At 38.1% G+C, this 20,249-nt stretch overlaps 1 protein-coding gene across 1 annotated transcript in view; it reads right to left on the bottom strand.

Annotated features, from left to right (window-relative positions):
* Positions 1-20,249, bottom strand: part of cacna1ib (calcium voltage-gated channel subunit alpha1 Ib) — a 93,386-nt gene that overhangs the window by 36,807 nt on the left and 36,330 nt on the right. Inside the window, exons 6-17 of the mRNA XM_073851710.1 lie at positions 17,455-17,633; positions 17,210-17,302; positions 13,675-13,978; positions 13,359-13,591; positions 12,963-13,114; positions 12,049-12,234; positions 11,846-11,963; positions 9,559-9,714; positions 8,220-8,307; positions 6,576-6,712; positions 3,630-4,037; positions 2,632-2,732 (exon numbers count right to left, since the gene is read on the bottom strand). Coding sequence (XP_073707811.1) covers positions 2,632-2,732; positions 3,630-4,037; positions 6,576-6,712; positions 8,220-8,307; positions 9,559-9,714; positions 11,846-11,963; positions 12,049-12,234; positions 12,963-13,114; positions 13,359-13,591; positions 13,675-13,978; positions 17,210-17,302; positions 17,455-17,633 — 2,155 coding nt within the window. The remainder of the gene's footprint in view (positions 1-2,631; positions 2,733-3,629; positions 4,038-6,575; positions 6,713-8,219; positions 8,308-9,558; positions 9,715-11,845; positions 11,964-12,048; positions 12,235-12,962; positions 13,115-13,358; positions 13,592-13,674; positions 13,979-17,209; positions 17,303-17,454; positions 17,634-20,249) is intronic.

The raw sequence follows: 20,249 nt of genomic DNA, 5'->3' as shown, positions 1-20,249 counted from the left end.
TATATATATTTCTATGTAGTATAATTAAAATGACATTCATAGACTTTTAAAATGTAAACGCTCATAAAACAACTTATGCTTGCAGTCATAAACTTTTTGAAATCCTAAAATAATCCTTTTTTTTTTTTTTTTGCCATTTAAGTTAGATTCTAAATAGCAGATTTCCAGTGTGACCCCACTGTATGTGTGTGTGATATTTTGCTAAGCCTGTGTGTTGTTCACTAATGGTTTGTTCAAGCTGTTTGAGAATCACAGGCTGCTGACCCCTGATATATCCAGTGACCAGTTCCTCACCCAAAGCATCTGCTTTATCAACACAGTCTGCGGCTGCGATCTGCTCATATTAGTGCTAAAATGATCCCATGCTGTGAAACAGGCCAGAGACTCTCAGCAGTCACATGTTTGCCCTTCCAAAGTCTGTGAGTAACTTCACATGTGTGTCCTGTCATGTAGAGCAGCATGAGCTCCAGCGCAGCGAGCGGCGTCTCTGATAGACTCTTCCCGCTATCAGCAGGACTCTAATCAGATCTGGGAGTCTCATTTAAACTCTGATTCTGTGATGAAGAACACCTGACAGACCACATGAGGAAAACCATCCTGATGGGTCAATATAGACCTGACTCAACCAAACCAGATGCTGAAGAGCTCAGCAGAGCAGCAGGAGTCTGAGGCCATAAGACTGGTGTCATACAGTGATGTCTGAAGGGCGTTTAGATACGATACACAATATAGTGACTATATTCACTATTTCACACCATATAAATAGTTGCACTGCCTTAGGAAACATCAGGTGTCTAAAAGTACTGAGAAATTGTACTTAAAGGGAAAGTTCACCCAAAAAAAAAAAATAGCCCATTATTTACTCACCTTCAATGCAGCCTAGGTGTACATGACCAATTTTATTTTAGACAAATGCAATCTTGCAATGCAATGCTCATTCTGGCTCCTTCAAGCTTTATAATACAATGGGTGGGTGTTTCACTTCATCAGTCCAAAACAAGTCAGATAAAGTGCATCCATCCAAAAAAAAAAGGGCCTCATGGGTGAAGTGAGTCAATGAGTTTTTGTGAGAAAAATATTAATATTTAAAATGTAATAATCACTTTTCTCTAGCTTGCACTGACAGGACATTGGCATTGTGCATGCGCCGCTCCAAAGTGATGAACACAGACATGTAGTGGAGAATGTACAAAATGAGGATTTGTTAAAAAAAAAATAATAATAATTGGCTGAGGATTTCGATATAAGCCATATAAGCCTGCTACAAAGAAAGGAAACTTTGCTTCCTTTGCTTCTGTAAACAAACGGTGGTTTTCGTGTGCAATTGTTAGCGCAAGTTAGATTAAAGTGATTATTACATTTTAAATATGGATTTTTTTTATTTACAAAAACACATCGATTCGCTACAGGAGGCTTTTATTCTCCCCTGGAGCAGTGTTAGGCACTTTTTATTATGGATGCACTTATGATGGATTTATAGTGGATGCACTTTATTGGACTTGTTTTGGACTGATGAAGATAGACACATGCCCACTGCATTATAAAGCTTGAAGGAGCCAGAACAATTTTTAATATAACTCTGATTGCACTCCTCTGAAAGAAGGAAGTCATATACACCTAGGATGCATAGAAGGTGAGTAAATAATGGGCTAATTTTCATTTTTGGGTTTCATTCACTAACCCTTTAAAAAAAGAAAGAAAAGATACTACATCAAACATTTTAGTGAATTGAAAGTACCAACACAAAATATTTGGGTGAGAGTAAAAATTACTTGAGTATTTATAAGTTGCATTTTTAAGAAGAGTTTTCTAAGCTTTTTAATATGACTTTTGAAATCAAGAAGCAGAAGAGTACTTTCAATGCAATCAAAAAAAGACTATTATCTAACTTTTCTGACTATGTAAACCTCTCAAACACAGCATCATTAAACTAAAATCTGTTACATGAATATTTTCAGCTAAAATTAGCAGAAGCAATTAAATGATTAAAAAGTAACACTGTCTCATCATTTACAGACCCTTATCTTTTGAAGTCACATTGGGAAAAAAGAAAAATACTTTGTACATATAAGTATACATGAAAAAAAAAATTTGTAAAAAGTATATTTTTTAAAGTACTTTACCAGAACTTGAGTACAGATTTCTTTAAATAATACTTAAGTGTAGTAAAAAAGTACTATTACAAAAATACTTATGCATCTTTGCATCTAAAACACGAGATGCAATGCTAAGGAATGGTTTTTAAAAAAATGTGCAGCACAGAATCCCTCATCCGCTACATTGCTGTAAAAACAAAACAGTTGCCAGGTCAACTCGCTATTGTAAACAAAAGCTTTCAACACATGCCCCGCCTCCAGGGGCTTCTGATTGGTCCACTGTTTAGGAGCTGACATTGATGAGCGGCTCTACACCTAAAACTTAAAACTCTTTTAACTTAATCTTAAAACCACGGCACTCACATGAGACACTGCAAAAGATGCAAATGTGATGGTCTAGCAATGGAAAAGTGCATTGGAATGGAAAAAATTCTGTGTGAACGTCCCCTTAACACCGCTAGAAAATATCCTTCAGTCAGTCAGACTAATTGAACACAGATTTTAACAGAAGGAAAGTCGTGCACTGAGTACATACTTGTTCTGAGGAGAGAATAAGTAAATGGACCAATCCTCTCTCTTTTCACACCAGTCCGGACGATAAACCTCCATCATCTTCTGGATACGGAAACACAGGCTCTGCGTCACACACACAAACACACACATATACAGGACTCTGGTTATCCGAGATGAACTCTTTCCAATTTATTTTGAATAACAGTTTCATTTTCCCCAGCAGACGTTTCCAATAAACGGAGTAAAATATGAGGATTAATACATCCGTATGACATCCATATTCATGTGAGCGGACAGCTGCTGTGACCCAGTGGAGTTTGGCTATTGTGTTTGCTGTCATTGTTCATAATGAGCTTCTTCGTGTTGTTTATCTTCCACACACACACACATACATACACACATGCAAACGTCTGTGAATCTACCGCTGCTGTATTTCACTTATGAGACGTTTATTAAACTAAAATGAGCCAAAGCTTCTCCTCAGTCTGTCAGACGCGTCGATGTGCCGCTCAGCAGTGAATCGCTCTTCTGAAGAAGCTCTAATGATACGCTCAAACCGATTCACAATAGCGTTTTTAAATCACTTCACTGAAAGGAAGAGCTTCCTAAAGGGCCTCTAAAACTGTGAGAGAGCGTCAGGCTCAGAGAGAATCTGTAACTTTATTCCACTTTTCATGTGCTGCTTCTAAGAGAAAATCATCTGAAATTAGCATAATGGATTCAACAGCAGAGCTGAGAGAACTCAACACTCACTGACCGCTGAAAGCATTAGCGCATCTGTCTGTCCACCTCTCTATCCATCCAACTACTGTACAGTCTTTCCATCTATGCATCAACACAAACTCATTTATAAGAAAGACATATAGACATTGTAAAGTGATGTCCCTGTTGAAAAAAACAGCATATGCTGGTTAGGTAGGTTTTGATGCTGGTTTAAGCAGGTCTTGAGCTGGTCCAGGTCCAGCTTAAACCAGCATCAAAACCAGATTTTTTTTTCAACAGGGGTTGTTCTAAACTTACATATTCTGTGTCTTCCTCCAGGTAATTTTTGTCTTTGCGTGCGTTGAGTTGTGGATAAACCTCTCCCAGCAGTGGCCCCTGAGGGCTGGGGCCCTTCCCATTACAGTCCTGGTGTTCTGCAGACACGCTCTTCTTCCGGACCAGAGGGGGGCGCTGGAGGAGCTCGGGCAGCTCGAGGGAGAGAGCGCGGCGGTGTCGGCGCGACAGGAAGGGTGGATGAGGTAGGAGAGACTCGTGTTCGGCGGGGTGCGAGTGAACGCTGCGAACCCGTAAGCTGCCACCGATGACTCCTCCGGCCCTCAGGGCACGAGCGGAACGACCCGCGCTGTTCCAGCTGCACCGCCGACTCCAGGACGGCTGAGGAGGAGGACGCCCCCAGTGGTGGTAATGGGAACTGCGGCTGTGGCGCTACAGAGAAAGAAAGAAACTTGATTTTTCATCTCTTGTGGCTGGATTCATGAAAATCTTCTTAAAGGATTAGTTCACTTCCAGAACAAGAATTTACAGATACTTACTCACCCCCTTGTCATCCAAGATGTTCATGTCTTTCTTTATTCAGTAAAGAAATTAGGCAATTAGGCAAACATTTCAGAAATGTTCTCTATATGGTGGACTTCTATGGTGCCCGCGAGTTTAAATGCAGTTTAAATGCAGCTTCAAAGGCTTGTAAATGATCCCAGCCGAGGAAGAAGTGTCTTATTTATATACCTTTTAACCTCAAATGATCGTCTTGTCTAGCTCTGTGTCAACTCTGGTATATTCCAGTTGTATTCCCATCTCATTTTCTCCTCCAACTTAAAAGTCATCCTAAATCGCTGCAGAAGAACCGACCCGGTGTTTACAAAGTGAACGTGCAAAGAAGGTCAAATGCCCTTTACAAAAAAAGCGAATGAATTAGGATGATTTTGACATTGGAGGAGAAAATGTTGAGAGATGTTTTTTTTTTTGACATACCTCAACTGTCTTGAACTGGAGTGCAAAGAATACATATGTGCAATGCAGAGCTAGACAAGATGACCGTTTGTGGTTAAAACGTGTATAAACTGATTTTTTTTTTTTTTTTTTTTTTTGAGAAAATAACCAATAATTTTGCTAGATAGGACCCTTCTTCCTCGGCTGGGATTTAGAGTCCTTTGAAACTGCATTCAAACTGCATTTTGGAAGTTCAAACTCGTGGGCACCATAGAAGTCCACTATATATGGAGAGAGAATGTTTTCCTCAAAAAACTATTTCCTTACAACTGAAGAAAGATAGACAAGGGGGCGAGTAAATTATCTGTACATTTTTTTTTTGTTGTTGTGGAAGTAAACTAATCCTTTAAGAAGTTACAAAATTAATTAAGATGAACACAAAGAAGTTCATAAGAGTGCAATTCTTAAGAGGTTCTTAAAGTCCCCCTGAAATCAAAATTAAAGTTTTTTGGCTTTTAGTATGAATATATTAGTTTTAAGATTATCTATAAGCTAGTGTGTTTCAAAGCAGTGACAAAATTCGCTTTTACAAGATATGGGCATTCAAAACTTACAGTCTCGTCACTTCCGCCAATATGAATCAAGGATTTTGATGATATCACCGCGCACTTCAGTTTCAGATCAAACGTTCTGTCCAATAAAATGCTCTCTAGAGTCCGTAGTGTCCCGCCCCCTACACAGAGACGCGGAGCAGATCATATGCGCTCATATGCGCGGTCGGACTCGGCATGTAAACTACACAGCCTCAGCATGATTATTATCACTATTTCGTTTTAGCAAGAGTTTCATATTGAATCTATGGGGTAATTTATTAGTCTGTGGCTGTCATAAGCTTACAAATGCGGCTTTACCGAGCTCAACGGCTCTGCCCCGAGCAGATATAAATGGAACGCTATTGGCTGTTCAAACTTAGTGGGCGGGGCTTAGCGATATGTTTTTGTTTCAGTTAAAAGAACGTCACCACATAGAAGAACGCTGCGTGTTTCAAGGCACTTCAGTGGACCTTTAAGAACATTTTATTTTTATCTCTTCAGAAGAAAATGACAGTCTTTGGCATTATCTGATTGAGTGAATGATTCTGGCTGAAGACTCACTGATTAATTTAATGAAATGCACTTTAAAGGTAGATTTCGGGGGGGATACAAAGTACTTTGGAAATACAAAACATACTTAACTTTTCTTAAGAAAGAAAAAAAGAAGGAAACATTGCTTAGGAAGAATTATATTCTTGAATGCAGCCTCTGACTCCTAACGAGCCTTTAAGCACAGCGGATGAGTTAACTTCACGCAGTCACGTGTGTGTGGTAATTGCAGTCGTGGTGTTTCTGATCTTGCTGACTGCATTCGCTCATTTTTAGCAGCATGAGCGCCAAAAGCAGTTGCCATAGAAACTTGTGTTCTCCGCCATCAAGCTCTCGTTTTGACCTGATGTTCAAGAAACATCAGCGTTCGCATCCGACCATCCATAAAGTGACACAGTTCAGACGTCACGTTTGGTGACTCGACATCATTAGGACGGCTGATTTTTGTAACAAGAAACATTTCATTCTGTACAAAGTGTGCATTCAGTTTCTATCTGAACATTCACAGGTTTTACCAGGTTTTACCGCATTCCCAGAGAGTCTTTCCCACCGCAATCTCCCGCTGGCACGTGACTTCAAGAACAACAGCTCAACACACTATATTTAACCCAAGCGGCTCGCGCTCGTCTCTCTCGATACACATGGCTGCCTCAATTAAAAGAGGGGTTGCTATGGAAACCCCAAAAGCCTTGGCTGAGCGTCCGTCGCACATTACCAAGAGAATTTTGGTCTCTTGCAAACACACACACACACACACGCACACGCTTGAGGGATTTTCTAATTCCAAACATTAATCTGCACAAATATTTCCTTGACTCATTACTTCCACACACACACACACACACGATGAATGATGTCTGACGTGATGACATTGATTTCTTCATCGACTGACCAGAGACGAGGATCTCCTGCCCAGGGAGATGGTTCTGCTCTGGTGGTTTTCCTCGGAGAAGCCAGTCTTGGTCTTCTCCTCCGCCAGCGGCGCCAGATCCAGATGTCCATTAGGAGTGAGAGACGGCAGCTTGGGATCTGGAGGAAAGAAACGGCAGTCATTCAAAGCCAAGAGCAGATCTCTGGCCATCAACACACGCCGTGAAGCTCTCCGGAGATGGCACTAATGTCTCCTCCACGAGTCCCTGTTGAGTTTCTCGCCCTTTACAGCCACACAAACTCAGAAACTGGAGGATTAACAGTCCATCAAATGTGTCAAACAATCCCACAGGATCAACCAATAAAAGACGCTCAGATTTCACCTGCTCCAGTCTGTTTAACATCTCAATCATTGGCAATAACACTAGTTTGAGTGGTAGATGTTTTCTCAAAACACCAGACTGCAGTCGGATTGGCTTTAAATCATTTTCAGGATTAGTGTGCACTAGTTTAAATATGACTCTAAATCAACATCACAGTAATAATAAGTGAAGACAGACACACTGATAGAGGAGATGCAGTTTAGTCCACTCAAGTCTTAATATTTATGTTAGAGATGCACCAAAATGAAAGTTCTTGGCCGAAGCTGAACAAAATTACACATTAGGCCAAAAGGGCAATTACTGAACACAGTTTGAATTTTGCCAATTTGTTTCACCATTGCATGAATTAAATAGTCAATATTTGCTTTTTACAGTTTTGTCTTGCTTTTCAAAGACAAAAAACAATTACAAAAACAGCAATTTACCATTTTTAACATTCTAGTAGATATTATAGCCTATCAACAAAGCACCAAATTGGTTAGTTAGTAAAATAATGCTCTTTGCCCATTTTTTAAACACCCTTCTTGAATCAGGCCTGTGTTTTTAATGTACAAATAAATGCAGCCTTGCTGAGCAAAGGAGAACATTAGAAAAAAAATAATAATAGAGCTGTTGGAATGATTGTTATTATTTTTGTCTTACTTTTTCATTTGATTTTATAGAACAACAGTCAACATTTCTGAATGGTGTCTTTTATTTAGTGGTAAACCTGCAAGAAGAGCTCAGTCCTAGTGTTTGCTGGCAGCAGCAGATTTGTGAATGATTGTCATCTTTGGTCTTTGAACCCTGGCTAAGGAGCTGCTGTCAGAATAAACACAATTGGTGTCTGGTGTATTAGACAACAGAACGTTCTGGAGTTGATTGACTAATGGATGATTTCAGTCATCATACAGTAACCTTTCTCTTCTCATGAAGACATGCGATGCGCTTCTAAACAGTCTCTCGCTGTCGCTGCTTGGAATGATTTTTGCGTCTTGCTCTGACAGTTTCAAATGCTTCCACACTGAACACACGTTTGCTGCATTAGTGCACGCCTCTATTTGATCACATCACAGCATTGTTCAGTATAATTTATTCTGCCTTTTCGCATATTTTCAGGTGCCGAACATTCTGTGCATGCCTAATTTATGTCAATCAAATACACTAAGGTAAGTACAAAATCTTGTTTCGAAAGCACATCTGTTCCTCACCAGCTTTTATCCATTCATGACAAATGAAACATGGCATTGAGCTGACTATAGTTGATGGGTTACATAATGAGAGTGAATGTGCTGTGATCGTACCGGAGAACGTGAGCGAGTTTTTGTTCTGTTCACTTCCATTACAGGAAGATCCTTCATCATCATCAGAGTACGAGCGATTGGCATCACCCTGAAACACACAGCTCACATCAAACCAGAGAAACACAACAGCCCACAAACAACAGTCAGGTAAGTGATTTTGCAAAGTCAAAGAGACAGCGCTTTTTCAACACAGATTTAAATTGATAGATTACATATATTTATATTTACAGAAACCTCACTAGGAATTCCAATCAGACACAACTACATTATGTCTCTGCCAATAATAAAAACTCTTTATTTATATTTTGCTTGCTGTAACTCTAATTCTACCAATAAAGAATGAACAATTCTACCGCATTTATTAATCTTAAGTAGAGGACAGTTGCAACATTGCTTATTTCTTCAAGCAGGAATAAGCTACAGTGATGATATTCATACTGCACAAGCTTTATTGACCCTGCATACTTCCTGAAAGAGAAGTCAGCCACATGTGACTACTCCTCCTACAAAAAAAAAAAAAAAATCATGGTTTTTTAAAGATGAGATTTTTGGTCATATTGTCTAAGTTGTTTGTGTGATGCATCGTAAAACATAACATTTTAATCAGTGCTTTCTAAACTTCTAATAGGCATAGCTGGTGTGTGTCAATGATATTGTGTCAAGCTAATACACCAATTTTATCATGCTGTCCCTTACCACAACATTGATTTAAAAGCTTGCCATAACATTACATAATTGTAATTTTATGGTTTAATAATGAATCCCTTTTATAGTTAGGTATCTCTCCTTTTTTATTTCAGTGAATAGGCTAAAAATCTACTTGTTACTTCAGAATGTTTTTCATTTACTGTACTATTATTTGGTTTTATACAGCCAATTTACCTTTTTAAAGACCCTGACTGTGCACAAATAAAATGAAGGAATTGCAAAATGATATTTAAAAATGATTTAATTACATTTTATTGAATGTTGCAACTGTCCCCTGTTGTGGGGGATGGTTGCAACATTTCACTTTGTCTATTCAAGTGCAATTTTTCATCAAATTGTACGTATATTATCATATGTACACATGTGGCAGCAATACAGGCGAGTAGCTGACAGATGCCTTTATTGTATTAAAATTCCGGCTTTCTAATACAAACAGTCTCTGAGAAACTGAAGGAAATGCAACCGTCCTACACATAACGCCTTCCTACACAAATCAAGTATCAAGAGGTATTAGAATGAAAACAAATCATATTAAATAAACTACATTGAATTATTCATTGTTAAGAATCAATGTGCAGTTCCAGGAATCAAACTGAATCACACAGTCTAACCGATGAAGCACTGAACTCACCTCAGCCTGAAATCCCTCCACCAGAATGGCCACCAGCAAGTTGAACAACACGTAGTTCCCGAACGTCATTAGAGCCACGAAGTACAGAGCCGCCAGAGGAGACGTGGAGGCCATGCCGTTATACAGGACCACGTTCCAATCCTCCTGAGTCAAGATCTGCACACACACAATATGTTTTCGACAGTGTTGGGGAAAGTTACTTTTAAAAGTAATGCATTACAGTATTGAGTTACTCCCTAAAAAAGTAACTAATTACGTTACTTAGTTACTTTTGTTAGTTACTTTTTAAGGAAAGTAGTGCATTACAATATTGAGTTACTCCCTAAAAAAGTAACTAATTACGTTACTTAGTTACTTTTTAAGGAAAGTAATGCATTACAATATTGAGTAACTCCCTAAAAAAGTAACTAATTACGTTACTTAGTTACTTTTGTTAGTTATTTAAGGAAAGTAGTGCATTACAATATTGAGTAACTCCCTAAAAAAGTAACTAATTACGTTACTTAGTTACTTTTGTTAGTTACTTTTTAAGGAAAGTAATGCATTACAATACTGAGTTACTCCCTAAAAAGTAACTATTTACGTTACTTAGTTACTTTAAGGAAAGTAATGCATTACAATATTGAGTTACTCCCTAAAAAGTAACTAATGACGTTACTTAGTTACTTTTTAAGGAAAGTAGTGCATTACAATATTGAGTAACTCCCTAAAAAAGTAACTAATTACGTTACTTAGTTACTTTTGTTAGTTACTTTTTAAGGAAAGTAATGCATTACAATATTGAGTTACTCCCTAAATAATTAACTAATTACGTTAGTTACTTTTGTTAGTTACTTTTTAAGGAAAGTAATGCATTACAATATTGAGTTACTCCCTAAAAAAGTTACTAATTACGTTACTTAGTTACTTTTGTTAGTTACTTTTTAAGGAAAGTAATGCATTACAATATTGAGTTACTCCCTAAAAAGTAACTAATTACGTTACTTAGTTACTTTTTAAGGAAAGTAGTGCATTACAATATTGAGTAACTCCCTAAAAAAGTAACTAATTACGTTACTTAGTTACTTTTGTTAGTTACTTTTTAAGGAAAGTAATGCATTACAATATTGAGTTACTCCCTAAATAATTAACTAATTACGTTACTTAGTTACTTTTGTTAGTTACTTTTTAAGGAAAGTAATGCATTACAATATTGAGTAACTCCCTAAAAAAGTAACTAATTATGTTACTTAGTTACTTTTGTTAGTTACTTTTTAAGGAAAGTAATGCATTACAATATTGAGTTACTCCCTAAAAAAGTAACTAATTACGTTACTTCGTTACTTTTGTTAGTTATTTTTTTAAGGAAAGTAATGCATTACAATACTGAGTTACTCCCTAAAAAGTAACTAATTACGTTACTTAGTTACTTTTTAAGGAAAGTAGTGCATTACAATATTGAGTAACTCCCTAAAAAAGTAACTAATTACGTTACTTAGTTACTTTTTAAGGAAAGTAGTGCATTACATTACTTTTGCATTACTTTTTAAATCTGAGCAGGGCTTGCTTGTTTTTTTTATATATAAAAAGTTAAATTTTTTGTAAATATAAAAGCCTTTTCAGACCAAAAGCCCCAGGCTTCGAGAAAAGTAAATTCATGTCTGTACAGTAGACCACAGAAGAAAAAATGTCAACTCTTTAGCAATAAAAAAAAAGGAAAACAAATGTAAAGCAAAGTACAAAAGCAAAGACATCAGTTAATAAAATGGGATATGTAATAAATACATAAAGGATTTTCGTGTTATTTAACATTTAATTATTGCAGGTTTGCATTGAATTTCAGAGTTTTTATTCATTTTCAGGAATACTGTATCTGTTTTTTAGTGAGTCTTACTCACAATTTCTCTCAACATGAGGACAGGAGAGCTTTTAATCAATAAATGGGGGAAAAAGGTAACACGTTACTTATCTGAAAAAGTAATTCAGATATTTTCTTGTCAAATAAAAAGCAATGCGTTACTTTACTAGCTTCTTTTAATATTGTAATATTATTACGTAACTTGCGTTACCCTCAACACTGGTTATTGGCAGCAAATGTCCCCACAAGTATAGCAATTTAGGTCCCCATGAAAAAACAAACCTATAAATCATTCAGAATTAAGTGTTTTAAGAATCTAAAAATGCTTGTAGCTTTGTGTGAGGGGTAGGTTTATGGAACTAACTGAAGAAAACTAATGATTGTAATACCAATGTGTGTGTGTGTGGGACATCTCTCTCTCTCTCTCTCTCTCTCTCTCTCTCTCTGTACCTGAAACACAGTAACGATTGCCCACAGCAGAGAGTCAAAGTTCTTCCTGTCAGGGACCGTGTCTCCGGTGTCCGTCTTCAGACTGAACTTGCAGCCGAATATATGCATTCCCAAAATACTGCAGACACAAAGAAAGGGAGAGAGATGTGAGATTCAAAAACACTCCAGTAGTCTAGTCTCATTAGTCTCAAACTGACACACACCTGAAGATGAAGATGAAGAGCATTAGCAGCATGCAGAATGTGGCCACATTGTCCATGGTCTTCATCAGAACCACCAGCTGTCTGCGCAGTGCTGGCATGAACCGAACCAGCTTCAGGACCCGCAACAAGCGGAAGGTGCGGAGAACCGAAAGACCGCCGTCAGACTGACCCACGATCTCACACACGCTGCGATTGGGACGCTCATTAGTGAAAGCACTTCTGTTCTTATGCAAAAACATCTGTTATTTGAGTAATCAACTTGTATTGAAGTTTAGTTAAATGATTCTATCACACATGTCACATGATAGTTTCATTTTGAAGCTGTATCTTCAAAACTACAGAGTAGTATGTTGATAAAAATATGATACCAACCAAGACTGACATTTGAGCTGAAGTCAGTAAGATTTGCACTTTTATTCATCAAGGCTGCATTATATTGATCAAAACTGACAGTAAAGACATTTATGTTGCAAAAGAATTCTATTTCAAATAAATGCTGTTCTTTTGAACTTTCTATACATTTGCAAATCCTGAACATTGGGCAGCACAACTGTTTTCAACATTGATAATAATGTTTCTTGAGCAGCAAATCAGTATATTAAAATGATTTCTGAAGGATCATGTGACACTGAAGACTGGAGTAATGGCGTTGAAAATTCAGCTGTGCATCACAACAATCTATTTCATTTGAACATAGATTCAAATAGAAAAAAGTTGTTGTTTTATTGTAATAATATTACTGTTTTTACAGTATTTTGGTTTGAATAAATGCAGCCTTGGTGAGCAGAAGAGACTCTTTTCTTTTAAAAAAATTAAAAAAATCTTACCAACCCCAATCTTTAAGGTGTATTAAACCCTTAATCCTTTGAACGTAAAAGAAAAGCATCAGTAGGTGTTTCACAGTAGGTCATTACCTGATGATCACGATGATCCCATCAAAGATGTTGTACGGATTGCGCAGGTAATTAAAGCAGCCGAATGCTGTGAGCTTGAGGATCATCTCCAGAGCAAACATACTGGTGAAAACGATGTTACAGATCTCCAGAACATTAGTGAGCTCCTCTGGCTGAACACACACACAGAATGAGAACATGAAACACTTCATTAACTGAAGTAATGAACAGAAACATGATGAGACACAGAAATTATCATCAACTCATCCTCAAGTTCTTCAGCTCATTCAAGAATCACTGGAAGAACACACAGACAGCCAAACTGCCGGATATTCATCAGGTTAGTGCTGGTTTTCGGGTGGGCTTTAGCTAACATTACATATATATTAAAACCACTGCATCTATGATATGTTTGACCTGCTCATGGTGCTCTATGCCCATGCTGATGGTGTTGATGAGGATAGCCACCATGATTCCTCTGTTGAAGTATTTACTCTCAACGATGCCCCACAGTTTGACCCTTATCTCCATCCACAGCTCTCGGCTCCGCTTCCGACAGGCCCCCTCAGCTCTCTGACACCTGTCTGTCTCCTCATCTGCGTCCTCCTCTGTCTCCTGATTGGCTGCTGAGGCGGCAGGTGTGGCTCCATCTGCAGTGCAGCGAGAGAAAAGATCAGAGCTGCATGTCTCCACCCAACCATTTTCCCATCCATCCCCTCCCTCATCTCCTCACCATGTTGTGGGAGGCTCTTCTCTCCTCCATTGATGTTTGTTTTCTCATGTATCTGCTCAGGTGGTTTGCGGCAGAGCGTCCTGAAGAAGGCAGTGGTGCGTCGGCGCGCCTTGCGGAGGACGTGGCAGACAAGCTGGAAGATCTCCTCATAGCAGTCGCCAGGTTCTGCCAGTGAGGCCAGCGTGCTGGAGGACAGACAGGCGGCTCGCTGCTCCTGCATCAGCTGATGCTCACGCTGTTTGGTCTCTGAAAACTGAGTCGCTATGACGACCAAACACAGGTTTATCATGAAGAACGAGCCGACCTGTGGAGTTACGCAAAGATTCAGAGAGAGAAACACACTCCTCACTGCAAACATGGACTCATCTCACTGCAAATGACTTATCTCACTCATTTTAGTACAAAAACATCTCACATCTCACTGCAAATACTCATTTTACTCATTCCACTTCAAACATGCACTGATCTCACTGCAAATACTTACATATCACTGCAAATACTCATCTTACTCTTTCCACTTCTAACATGCACCGATCTCACTGCAAATACTCATTTTACTCATTCCACTTCAAACATGCACTGATCTCACTGCAAATACTCACATCTCACTGCAAATACTCATCTTACTCTTTCCACTTCTAACATGCACTGATCTCACTGCAAATACTCACATCTCACTGCAAATACTCATCTTACTCTTTCCACTTCAAACATGCACCGATCTCACTGCAAATACTCACATCTCACTGCAAATACTCATCTTACTCTTTCCACTTCTAACATGCACCGATCTCACTGCAAATACTCACATCTCACTGCAAATACTCATCTTACTCTTTCCACTTCTAACATGCACCGATCTCACTGCAAATACTCACATCTCACTGCAAATACTCATCTTACTCTTTCCACTTCTAACATGCACTGATCTCACTGCAAATACTCACATCTCACTGCAAATACTCATCTTACTCTTTCCACTTCTAACATGCACCGATCTCACTGCAAATACTCACATCTCACTGCAAATACTCATCTTACTCTTTCCACTTCTAACATGCACCGATCTCACTGCAAATACTCACATCTCACTGCAAATACTCATCTTACTCTTTCCACTTCTAACATGCACCGATCTCACTGCAAATACTCACATCTCACTGCAAATACTCATCTTACTCTTTCCACTTCTAACATGCACTGATCTCACTGCAAATACTCATCTTACTCTTTCCACTTCTAACATGCACTGATCTCACTGCAAATACTCACATCTCACTGCAAATACTCATCTTACTCTTTCCACTTCAAACATGCACTGATCTCACTGCAAATACTCACATCTCACTGCAAATACTCATCTTACTCTTTCCACTTCTAACATGCACTGATCTCACTGCAAATACTCACATCTCACTGCAAATACTCATCTTACTCTTTCCACTTCTAACATGCACTGATCTCACTGCAAATACTCACATCTCACTGCAAATACTCATCTTACTCTTTCCACTTCAAACATGCACTGATCTCACCGCAAATACTCATCTTACTATTTCCACTTCAAACATGCACTGATCTCACTGCAAATACTCATCTTACTCTTTCCACTTCTAACATGCACTGATCTCACTGCAAATACTCATCTTACTCTTTCCACTTCAAACATGCACTGATCTCACTGCAAATACTCACATCTCACTGCAAATACTCATCTTACTCTTTCCACTTCAAACATGCACTGATCTCACTGCAAATACTCACATCTCACTGCAAATACTCACATCTCACTGCAAATACTCACATCTCACTGCAAATACTCACAATCCACTGCAAATACTCATCTTACTCTTTCCACTTCAAACATGCACTGATCTCACTGCAAATACTCACATCTCACTGCAAATACTCATCTTACTCTTTCCACTTCAAACATGCACTGATCTCACTGCAAATACTCACATCTCACTGCAAATACTCATCTTACTCTTTCCACTTCAAACATGCACTGATCTCACTGCAAATACTCATCTTACTCTTTCCACTTCAAACATGCACTGATCTCACTGCAAATACTCATCTTACTCTTTCCACTTCAAACATGCACTGATCTCACTGCAAATACTCACATCTCACTGCAAATACTCATCTTACTCTTTCCACTTCAAACATGCACTGATCTCACTGCAAATACTCACATCTCACTGCAAATACTCACATCTCACTGCAAATACTCACATCCCACTGCAAATACTCATCTTACTCTTTCCACTTCTAACATGCACTGATCTCACTGCAAATACTCACATCTCACTGCAAATACTCATCTTACTCTTTCCACTTCAAACATGCACTGATCTCACCGCAAATACTCATCTTACTATTTCCACTTCAAACATGCACTGATCTCACTGCAAATACTCATCTTACTCTTTCCACTTCTAACATGCACTGATCTCACTGCAAATACTCATCTTACTCTTTCCACTTCTAACATGCACTGATCTCACTGCAAATACTCATCTTACTCTTTCCACTTCTAACATGCACTGATCTCACTGCAAATACTCACATCTCACTGCAAATACTCACATCTCACTGCAAATACTCATCTTACTCTTTCCACTTCAAACATGCACTGATCTCACCGCAAATACTCATCTTACTCTTTCCACTTCAAACATGCACTGATCTCACTGCAAATACTCATCTTACTCTTTCCACTTCTAACATGCACTGATCTCACTGCAAATACTCATCTTACTCTTTCCACTTCTAACATGCACTGATCTCACTGCAAATACTCACATCTCACTGCAAATACTCATCTTACTCTTTCCACTTCAAACATGCACTGATCTCACTGCAAATACTCACATCTCACTGCAAATACTCACATCTCACTGCAAATACTCACAATCCACTGCAAATACTCATCTTACTCTTTCCACTTCAAACATGCACTGATCTCACTGCAAATACTCACATCTCACTGCAAATACTCACATCCCACTGCAAATACTCATCTTACTCTTTCCACTTCAAACATGCACTGATCTCACTGCAAATACTCACATCACAATGCAATTCACCCGTCTCATTGCAAACACAGTTTCAAATACCCGTCTCACTGCCAACAACCATCTGTCTCACTACAGACACACTTTTTACACCAAACATAAACCCATTTCTTTGCAAACCCTCTGTCTCACTGCAAACACACCTGACAGAACATCTGCGGGATTTTTATGGGATATCCACATTAAGCTGAAGGAATACAACATGCTAACTCTCATATAGGAATACATGCATCTATTGAGGACAAAAGCATTCATAAACAGATAAAAGAATATCAAACGGGCTTGAAGCACCAATGACATAAAAAATGAACCATCAGCACGTCAAATAAAACATAATAAAACTTTATATTGCTCTTTTAGAACAGAATCATAAATCTGTGTGTGTGTGTGTGTGTGTGTGTGTGTGTGTGTGTGTGTGTGTGTGTGTGTGTGTGTGTGTGTGTGTGTATACTTACTATAATCAACAGAATAAAGTAGATAAAGTTGTAGAATGAATGAGCATCCATGACGTAATACATGATTTCCACCCAGCCCTCCAGAGTAATAACCTAAAGACACCATCATTTGCAGAAACATATTTCAAACAGTTCTTTGGAAATGAAGTTTGCTTTCAATAAGTTCACATTAAACACAAAAACATCAATCAGTTGGATGACTGTTTTCAAAAGTTGCACGGTAGAAATGAGTCTCCAGCAGATACCTGAAATATAACGATCCAGGCGTATCCGATGTTGTCAAAGTTGATGGCTCCTTTGTGCGGGTTTCGGTGTCCGGTGTGGCAGCGGGTGTAGTATCGGTTCCAGTTGACACAGAGCCCGGGAACAATAGCACTGGCGTTAAGGATGGGCTCGGTCATGAGGCCCAGTGCCTGATGGTGCAAGAGATCATCCACGTCCAGACAGCACTGATGTCCCGCCACACGCCGGGCCGGTACGTCACTGCACGCCATGATGCCGTTATCCTGCGGCAGAGAGCAGATGAAGGGCCTTTCGTCCTCCTCATTGGGAGAGTAGTACGGAGCAGGGAGTGCCACACCTGTTGAGCTGAGAGAAAGAGGAAGATTAACACATGATCAATTTGTCTAGAACCTAATCAGATGCTTTACTGCCCACATATACTGCAAATAATGAGCTTCTTTCTTAGTGTTTTTGTATTTGTAAATCAACACCCAGCTAACAGGGAACATTCTCACAACTAGGGTTGCAAAAAGATGGAAAATGTCCATAAAATTTTGGAAACTTTCCAGAAATCTTGGATAAATTCTGGAATTTTTTGGAATCTTCCTAGGATGTTTGGAAAGTTTCCAGAAATATTCCACACTTTTGCAACCCTACTCACAACTTTCAGTATCATTTTTTGTTTTTTATGTTATACAAATGTTAGGACAACATTATCTTAGAATAATGTTTGTGGAAAGATCTTATAACTTTATTAATATTTTATTAATGTTGTCATAACATTGCGAAAAACATTCTTAAATCAAAACATTCAAATAACGCTATATTTTGGGTGCAGAAGTTAGTAGAACATTTACAAAATGTTTCTGTAACTTTTAAATAACATTATAATCATGACAAGAAAACTGGACATTTTAATTTTTTAGAAACAAAACAAAGTTTTAAAATAAAAGCCCGATTTCACAGACACGATTTAGACTAAGCCAGGATTAGGCCATAGTTCAATTAGGACATTTAAGTAATTTTTATAAACGTGCTTAGAAAAAACAACTGGGGTGCATCTTAAGACAAAACAAAGGCACTGATATATTTTAAGATCAAACAGTGCAATTTTATTTCACTTGAAACAGCTCAGACTTACATTTTAGTCTAGGACTAGGCTTAAGTCTTGTCTGTGAAACCAGGGGCCAAAGTATTAAATCTTCTTTTCTGACAAATGTATCAAAACAAAGTTTAAGCTTAAAACATTTGCCAATAGGGTCATAAAAATCTTCCCAAGCAGTTTTTTTTTTCTTCTTATTTTAAGCATAAACTAATTTAGATACTTCTTCCAGAAAACACAGTTTAATATATTATAGTTATTTCACTTTACTGTCTTGATGTAAGCATGTTTAGATATTTGTACTGGAAAATACCCTAAAAATGGCAGATTTGGACGAACTCTACATTTAAAAAACATGAATGTATTAAAAAAACACAGCACACACAAAGTGTGTAAAATAACAAATTAGAATTTTGGTTCTTATTTCATTCTGTGATCATTTTCTCCATGACCAAACTGAGGTATCTTAAAAGCATGATTCATTTCTGGAACAACCTTCAATTGAAGACACTAAAGCTGCTCCCAATATAGGCTGCTCACTAGGTTTGGAACAGAGCCACAGCCGTCATCACGTATGTGTTTACACTGATTTAGAGTATATCTCTGACATATAAAGACCAACATCCAGGAGCGCAGAGACACACACAGACGGTTTAACAGAGCTCAGAGGGTCAAAGGTTTTATTGGTGCTCGCCTCTATGATCATAAAGGCGACATTCAAACGCTTTTAATAAACTAAAGAGCACATCAGTGCAAACGCACAGATCAAACACTGAGAGCAAATGAAATGATATTTCACAAGATTACAGAGGACAAACATCATCAAAGAGAAGCTGAGTGTTGATTTATCTATCAGCGGTGCGGAGCTCAGAGCCGCTGGATAACCAGACACTGCCAATAGAGATCTAGCACATCAGCAACCTGTAACAATCTGTAACATCCAACATGCTCCAAAACAACAGATTGACAAACCCACTTAATTCTTTCAAACCCACTTCTGAAAGAATAATGATTTAAATACACTACTATGCAATACTTTGGGGTCACTAACATTTTTGTTGGTACTTGTATTTAGCAAGGGTGCATTAAATTGACCAAACGTGTCAGTAAAGACATTCATAATGTTACAAAAGCAATTTTGCATTATTTTCTAATTTAATACTGAATTAATAATTACAAATGACATTATCAGAACAACATTCCTGGATAAAAGCATTACTTTGGATAAAAGCATCTACTAAATGAATCAATGTAAATGAATGAGAAAAGCTTCCAAATGATGCCAAACATCAGTTATTTACTGCTGACCTTCAGATATAGATATATAGATATATACATATACATACGTACTCATTTGATATCATTTCTTTCTTTTTGTTCTTTTTGTGTCAAAATCCTACAACTTTCACTGCCAACACACACCCGTCTCACAGCAGACACACTTTTCACACCAAACACAAACCCATCTCACTGCAAACACACCTGACAGAACATCTGCAGGATTTTTATGGGATATCCACATTAAGCTGAAGAAATACAACATGCTAACTCTCATATGGGAATACATGCATCTATTGAGGATAGAAAGAATATCAAACAGGCTTGAAGCACCAATGAAATAAAAAAAATAAAAAAAATCAGCACATCAAATAAAACACTTTGGACAAAAGCTTCCAAATTAGGCTGAACATCAGTTATTTACTGCTGATTTAATTT

This window comes from Garra rufa, chromosome 12 (assembly GCF_049309525.1).
Source record: "Garra rufa chromosome 12, GarRuf1.0, whole genome shotgun sequence".
Lineage (NCBI taxonomy): Eukaryota > Metazoa > Chordata > Actinopteri > Cypriniformes > Cyprinidae > Garra > Garra rufa.
This window is presented reverse-complemented; position numbering and strand designations above follow the sequence as displayed.